Source organism: Lygodium microphyllum, chromosome 19 (genome assembly GCF_053477565.2).
Source record: "Lygodium microphyllum isolate KBCC chromosome 19, Lygodium_microphyllum_v1.1.10, whole genome shotgun sequence".
NCBI lineage: Eukaryota > Viridiplantae > Streptophyta > Polypodiopsida > Schizaeales > Lygodiaceae > Lygodium > Lygodium microphyllum.
Genome location: NC_141153.1, coordinates 10,317,963 through 10,325,789, shown reverse-complemented (window position 1 = coordinate 10,325,789; position 7,827 = coordinate 10,317,963). Strand labels below are relative to the sequence as shown.

Genomic DNA, 7,827 nt, shown 5'->3' with positions numbered 1-7,827 from the left:
GAGAAGTGAAGAGTGAACTTCACTCCCAAATCTCTTGGGTAATCCATGAAACCTAAAGATCTCTTTAACAAAGATTCTTGCAATGTCTAAAGCCTTGTAGTTGGTCTTGATTGAGATAAGGTGAGAAACTTTGGTTAGCATATCCATAATCACCATGATTAAGTTGTACCCTTCTTGAATAGAAGGTAACCAAACTACAAAATCTATACTAATAAATTTCCACTTCATCTTAGGGATGTCAAGTGGCTAGAGCTTGCTTGACATCTTGAATTGCTCAGCCTTAACTCATTGGTAGCTTAGGAACTTGGTAACAAATTTAAGTACATTACCTTTGAGTTTCTCCCAATAGTAGCTTTTCATGATAGCATTGAGAGTTTTAGCATAGCCAAGGTGTCCTGAGAAAGGAGAGTCATGAGTTCCCACACTATCTTCTTCTTGAGTACCTAAATCATGGGAATCCATAGCCTCATTCTAAAATAGATGAGTTCTTCATCAACAAAGAAGTTCTTCATCAACAAAGAAATAGATGAGTTCTTCATCAACACATAGATATGAATTTTACATCATGATCCACTACAAGAACACACTATCTTGAATATTACAGATCACATATTTCTTGAATGATGAATCATAAGCAAATGACATGAGATTTCCAGGATTACCACATAGATAGGAATCATACATCATGATTGACTACATGAACACGTTATCGAGAATATTACAAATCACATATTTCCTAAATGAAGGATCATTAGCAAATGACATCAAATTCTTAGGATTACCACATAGATAGGAATCATACATCATGATCAACTAAAAGAACAAGATATCCTAAATATTATAGATCATATGTTTCCCAAATGAAGAGACAATAGTAAATGACATCAAATTTTCAGGAGACAAAGACATAATCAAGTTCAACTCTAATAGGGCACCATTTTGAAGGATTCACATTTTGTATGAAGGTTAGATAAAAAAAAGATGCTAGCTTATTGGACTATCCATAAGATATGACTTATGAACAATTTCACCTAATTAATGCACATTTCCTTTTCTTTGCCTAAGCCTAAGTATTGTCTACTAATTCTAACTTGACATGCATTTTTAAAGGTATCACCATCACTAACCCCGTTTGAATTGCAAGATATCCTTTCCACTAATATAACAAATTAAAGTTTGCAACTTATATGGATAAGGGAAACATGAGTTTGCATTGCAAGGACTAGGATGTTATCTCCACTCATGTTTGCTACCATGGTTCCCATAGATCCCATGCCTCTTGTGACTTTTGTAACTCTCAAGCTTTTCCTCTTTGTATCCATGGCGGATGCACAACTTTGATGGGTTTTGACAAACTTTATGAAGTCCCACTTAAATGGTAACAATTCTTCTTCTTCTCTATCTTTCTCTCTCTTCTCTCTCTATGTCTCTATTCTCTTCTCTTCTCTCTCGATCTCTAATATTCTCCCTCTCTACCTCTTGTATTCTCTCTCTATCTCTTATATTTTCCCTCTCTACCTCTTTTCTTCTCTCTCTTTACCTCTTAACTTCTCTCTCTATCACTCTCTTTCTTTCTCCCCTTTGAAGTAATATATCAATATTTTTGTCGTCCCCCTCAAGGCCTATTTGCCCAGTCTTTTTATAGGTTGGGGGTATCCCCTCTCTTTCTCTCTCCACATCTTCTCCTTGACGATGCTAGGTGAGGGTTACATGTGCTTGCATGGATGATGGCAACAAGTAGGCTATGTTGATGGCGACAGTTGATAGAGTGCATGAAGTGATGGCCAGTTGATGATGGTGTTGACGTGGAGTAGAGATGGTGGCAATTAGTCAATAGTAGTTAAAAGGTAAATTTTTCTCTTTAAAAGATAATTTAAATCCTTAAACATTTTTTATTTTTAATTCTTAACCTTAGTTATGAGTTTTGTTCTTGTGCAAGGGTGGGAATGAAGAAATTTTAAGGTTTAGGTTCTCATATGGGATGGAACTTCAAGATATCAGTTTGCATGCTTTTAGGAAGGATAAAATTTGAAGTACACGAGGTAAGGAGAAGAGAATTAGATATTTTTTAAAGGCACAATTATACATGGTGCAAGAAAGAAAAACCTTAAAAGTCCAAGATATTACAAAGCAAAATGTGTACTTTTTTCACTTTCTTTTAGCATCCACATCCCCAATTTGACAAGCTAGCTCAGAAATGAGTAAAATTTGTTGAGTATTTGTGAATCACCTCTATTGACATGGGGTTGAGTGGACAAGATAAATTAGGATCATGTGCGCATATGAATATGGTGCGTTTTAAAACACTGACTTCTCATTGCTTTGTGACTTCTCATTGCTATGAATATGGTGCATTTTAAAATGTTATGCCTTCCTATCATTGTGATGGTCTAGGGATGAAATGCTACATTTTAAAACACTATGATCCAATCTCTCTCTCAACTATCTTCGTATGGATCATCTCTCTCTCTCCTCTCTCTATAGTTCTAGAGGAGGATATACCAACTATTCAAAGTGAAAAGCCTTTAGGTGATGTAATGGATACTTCTTATCCTAAAACACAAGAAGAAAGTGGCGAGGAAGATGGTATAGTAGCGGTGCAAGGGTCTAAAAGGGTACAAAAGTATGATGAGAAAGCAAAGAGCTAGGTTTATGATATCAAAATGTGAATGATACAATGTGGGGATGTTATAAGTCAATGTAAACTTCTATCTCAAGAAGTGTGCCTTTGTATCCCCTTGTGTTGCATGATTGCACATGCTATTGTTAGAGATTCATGTAGATATGTCCTCCTTAAAAAGTGCATTTCTATATGAGGGTTATTCACTAGGAAAAGGCTCATTGTTTGTGTTTATATTTAAGTATAAAGGAGAAGAAACACGAGTGACCCCTACAATAGCATCAACTTGGTCTCCTTTGTGGTGTGAAGTACATGCTACATTTAAGAAAGAGGTCTTGGCAAAACCAAAGTTTAGGTTCTTGTTTGGTAAAATGTTCTACGTATAAGAAGGAAACCATTACTTGGCTGCTTGGATGGAGTTAATCTCACAGATGTACAAAGAAAATAAAGCTCATCACATCAAGGTTGTGTGTTCTATGTAAAAGAAGGAAATCATCACTTGGCTGCTTGGATGGAGTTAATCTCACATATGTACAAAGAAAATAGAGTTCATCACGTCAAGGTTGTTTGTTCTATTATAGCGGTCCCCTTAATTTTTACATTGGTACCCACTAAGCTTCTCGAAGAAAACCCTTAAAGTTTCAAGCAAGGTTTAAATGGCCATTAAATTCAATTTAAGCCTATTAAAATCAAAGGTTTCTTCTGCACCATTTTTCGTTGCATGGCCAGCTAGTATGAACCGTTGATATGCTTGCATCCATGACACATTTACATGATGAAAATGTGTCCGTGTGTGTCACAGACAGAAAGGCAAAAGGGGGACCGGAGGACGCCGCGACTAGCTTTAAGGTACACTACACCAGAGGAAAGCCAGCTTTGTGTAAAGCGAAAGGCAAGAGAAAAAACGGTAGCTGGTAGCGCCTCTCATCATCATAAAGCAGAGTTTGTAACTGTTCGAGTAGACAAGGGATTCTTTTCGAGCTCTGGGAAGAAATGCCCAGACACAGTTATTCATCAACCTTGAGGCTTCTGTTGATGCATCATCTCCTGCTTAAACTTCAGAAATGATCCCCAATTCAGATAAGTAAAGTCGAACTAAATCATTTGCCCAAGTTGTGTCTAATTCCTTCCCTCTGCTTTTTTAATCTCTCCTTCTGGTCAATTGGGTCTCTCAGCACACTCTTTAAAGAGTACTTTGCCATCCTGTCCAGCACTTTCTCCTGTACTTTTTCCCCCCTTTACAAGGCCAAAGTGTGAAATTTGGGTGGGCATTGAATCATAGTGTCAGCATGTCCTGTGCCGCATTTTCTCTGTTCTTTAAAGAGCTTCATTTACTTTGTCTGCCTCTGAAGGGAGCATGCAATCTTTAACTGCATATTTCAGCAAGTAGGAATCATCATGATAAAACTGTAGGAAACGGAATGTTTTCACACACGGGGAGTGAAACAATTTAAACAGTTCATGAGGAACTCTTTAAGGAACGCATGGGAAAAAAAGAGAGAGTTCAGACCTAACTGGTATTTGTTATCAAATTCTTGTAATTGGCTTGTTTTTAGGACTTGAGAGTAAGTTAAGACACTAAAAGATAGTCAGCTCCTTTCAGGCGCAGGTGCAACTTTTGCCTGGAATTTACGCATTTTGTCCGGCTTCCCAAAACGAACCAAGTGTCGGTTTTCTGCAAACCTTGATGTAAATAATATTTTGTTCATGAAGAAATTGCTGTATGTTTGGGTATATTCTACCAGGAAACAGTACATATGAGACTAAGAAAGAGTAGCTTATAGACACATTATGTTCAGACCTTTATTAGAGGAGGGCAACTCATGGAGTTACATGAGATGGTAAATGTACCATGATGTAAGGCTGTCATCACATCATCAAGTAAGGCAGGGCAGGCTCTGACTGTACAGCAGAGGGCCATTTTGGGTCTCTTTGGACTCAAGGAAGTAACACCACATCTCTTCCACATCAGAAGCAGGGAGTGACATTGACATCAGACTTTAGGCTACTGGGAGACCATATAGATACTACATACAGGCAGCTCATTGACATGACCGATGGGATCGGATAACTCAACATATAAGTTGTACTTCAAACAGTTAGCATTTGGGTTAATAAACTACTGTGGTACATAATGCTTACTTTTCACTTTTATTCTTTTGTATTTTTTAACTCATGTGACAAGGACCATGCTTTTTCATCCTCAAGGTGGTTTTCACAGCAGGGCTGGCGACCGGCATATTCGAATGTGCAATGTAAAAGGTGTATGCAAGTACTGCATTACAACCTAGAGATTGATTGCTCTTGGTGCAAAACATGGCTTGATTCTTAAAACTGTCCTCCAGTGAAGGTCTGCCCAAACTGCCAGTTTGGTGATGCCACATTATAGGATGTCACAGTTCTACCATCACTTGTAGTGATCCTGAATGACAGGCTTTGCCCATTAAGCTGAAGAAATGTGTGCCAGTTCTGCCCCCAGGTCCGCTGCATTGGCTGCCATCGTGTCCTTGAACCCTTGATGGAGACTGCATGCACTGCCCCAGCTCCTCCCACATTGGTTATGAGTACTTGATTGAAGTAAGCATGACCATTCAATGTGAACCGGATCCCCCCTGCCTTCCTACAAGCAACTCTGCACAACCGACAATGGCATCTGGTTAAAGCCTTTGGAAAAGATAGAGATCATCTTGTCATGGACATAATTAAACCTAAGGCCTGCTGAAGATGGATGGTACGCAAGTTAGATATTTTTCATTACTAAACAAAGGCCATGATGATGCATCCTTGGATGCCAAAATGGCAATCATGAGTGACAAGCAGGCCTCCTGTGAGAGAATCACTGCATTGAAAATGGCAAGCTGTACTAGAAGCACGTGGGCAAGTAGAGTTTAGAGTCGATGGGGAATATGGCATGCTCCAAACTCGAGGCGCATATTTCATCAAAGCACACATTCTGAGCTGGTAAAATTTCACTCACGCAGAAAAGTTACAAAGCTCCCGTTTCGGATACAGTAAAAATTCAATGCTAGTAGCTTTCATGTCTCTAAAGCAAAGTACTTCCGTACTGAAGGGGATGTAAGATGTAGCATTAGACAAAAGATTCTGCAGTTTGATCCTTGAGCAACGCAGAAGGCCCTTAGATAGTACGCCTCTGCACTTGGATGTAATGGTGCAACAAATTTAGAGGTTAGATAAGCAAGATTGATTGGAAATTTGTAGTGCAATGCATGCAGGCAGTCCTAGTGGAACCACACCAGAAATAAGAGTTGATGCATGTTAGCATTCAGACTCCCACACTTATGCTAATGCTGATATTATGGAGAGTTGACTGAGAATATCAAGCATACTGCTAGTAATCCCACACTTATGTTAATACTGATATTATGGAGGCTTGACTGAGAATTACAAGCATACTGCAAGTAACCGCACACTTATGCTAAAGCTGATATTATGGAGGCATGACTGAGAATAACAAGCACACTGCCAGTGATCCACACTTATGCTAATAGTGATATTATGGAGGCTTGACTGAGAATCAATAACAAGCATACTGCTAGTAGTCAAGTCCACAAAAGCAGTAAGTGTAGTGCCTACCTTCTATAGGCAACTGGAACAATTCCTCCTCTGTACTTGGCGATCTTCTCAAAGGCCGGTTGGGCCATATCAAAGTGGCTTAGTGGAGGATTGCACCATCCACCGTTGTTGTTGGGCAGATTGTTGTTTGGTGGGCAGAAGTTGGTGGCTGTCACAACCACGCTTCCGGGCAGGCACCATTGTCTATCACTGTGGCAGACCAACTCATAGCAAGCCCCACAAGAGAGGCCACCGTTGAACAAGGCAGTGCTTAGAGCTGCTGTGTACTGCCCATAGCCTTGGCTATACAAGTTGCCATAGCCACATGCACCCCCTGCATTAGCATGCAGATCATAAACATCAGGACTCAAGTCTTCTCAAATTCCAGTATTCAAACTCAGATACATGAGAATTACCATTGTGGCATTTCACAAGATCAGTCTAAAGGTCAAAGAATGGAAGGAAGGTACACGAGCAATTTCACGGCTAGAAAAGAGTCACTGCTTTCAAGGCCAAAGTGAATTAAGTAGTCTCAAAGTAAAACTAATGTAGCAGACTAACACATTAACAGGATAGAAAGGATGTGCTTACAGGATCCGATGGCATAAAGAAGGGCATGTAGCAAAGTAACACACATTTGCAGGATAAGAAAGTGTTGAGTGCTTACATGATCCAATTGCATAAAAAGAAGGCCCACATTACCAATAAGAAATTATGTAGCCAGAAACACAAGATAAAAACAGTGATTGTCCAGCAAGATTTATCGTGTGATGGACTGCAAAAACATGATTCAAATCCAGCAGAGCTAAGACGAAAGGTTTTGCAAGGGATTATCAGTGATTACCCATAGTGCCAGAGGCATCACTTCCTCCATAGAAGGTGGCATGGGCAAAGTTCCAGGCCCCTTCAGACGTCACACAGGAAGGCAGTTTAAGCAAACTAATGCTCATCACAAGGACCAGCAAGCTTGCCTTGAAGTCCACCATCTGCTGAAGCCCTTTAATTCAGTCAGCACTAAGGTAAACATATAATCTACCTTACAGGAAACCACTTAAGGATCTCTCGTGCATAATTGCTTTAGAAAAATTATGCTATACAATTCCCACCATTGTCTAGCCCCTTATAGGCGAATTTTGTTTGCTTAATCATGTATGAGAACGAGAAGCAGAGAGGCAACCCCAAAATGGTATTAAGACAAATGTTAGGCTGCAAGGGTGAAAAGTTGCTTGAACATTAGTGTTGCTGAACTACCTTCCCAATGTGGTTTTCAGTAGTATTTTTTCGTATTTGTTACTCCAACCTTTGGAGGGAGGCTCTTGGAAAGGCCTTGGCAAAGCCAAAAACCTCCTTTTATAAAGACAAAAATACCACACCAAAGGGCCTTGCATCATTGAGAGAACTAGAGAAGGCCCTTTTAAAGAGAGAAAGATAGAGAAATAGTAAAAGCCTTGCAACTAATAGTGTCATGGAAGTGTGATCCTTTGGTGGAGAGTTTGTCGGTAGATGCACCACTTTCCAAATCCATTTAAGTGTTCATGTTCATTGTTCCCCTTTCTAGTCATCCTTTTCACACCTAAGAACCTTTGTCACTTCCTCACCTATGTGAGTAATTTACTGGACATGTCATTTGTTTT

At 39.5% G+C, this 7,827-nt stretch overlaps 1 protein-coding gene across 5 annotated transcripts; it reads right to left on the bottom strand.

Annotated features, from left to right (window-relative positions):
- Positions 1–3,191: 3,191 nt before the first annotated feature.
- Positions 3,192–7,589, bottom strand: LOC148019554 (expansin-A10-like). Of its 5 annotated transcripts, none has more exons than XM_087699526.1 (4): positions 7,300–7,579; positions 7,038–7,190; positions 6,215–6,527; positions 3,192–3,990 (listed from the first exon to the last, which is right to left on the bottom strand). In XM_087699526.1, the coding sequence occupies exons 1-4, from the start codon at positions 7,340–7,342 to the stop codon at positions 3,987–3,989; spliced, it is 513 nt and encodes a 170-aa protein (XP_087555652.1). In that variant the 5' UTR covers positions 7,343–7,579; the 3' UTR covers positions 3,192–3,986. The 5 variants fall into 5 exon arrangements, with proteins under 5 accessions (XP_087555652.1, XP_087555650.1, XP_087555648.1 ...); XM_087699524.1 differs by lacking the exon at positions 3,192–3,990 and adding an exon at positions 4,015–5,252 and having other exon boundaries at positions 7,038–7,182; positions 7,445–7,578; XM_087699522.1 differs by lacking the exon at positions 3,192–3,990 and adding an exon at positions 4,015–5,252 and having other exon boundaries at positions 7,038–7,179; positions 7,300–7,573.
- Between the last annotated feature and the right edge of the window lie 238 nt (positions 7,590–7,827).

Excerpts from the sequence above, each read along its gene's own strand:
- LOC148019554 (XM_087699522.1), bottom strand. Across the intron at positions 6,528-7,037 it reads TGATGCCTCTGGCACTATGG|GGGGTGCATGTGGCTATGGC; the intron begins GTAATCACTGAT and ends ATGCTAATGCAG. Across the intron at positions 5,253-6,214 it reads GTTCCAGTTGCCTATAGAAG|AGTTGCTTGTAGGAAGGCAG; the intron begins GTAGGCACTACA and ends TCGGTTGTGCAG.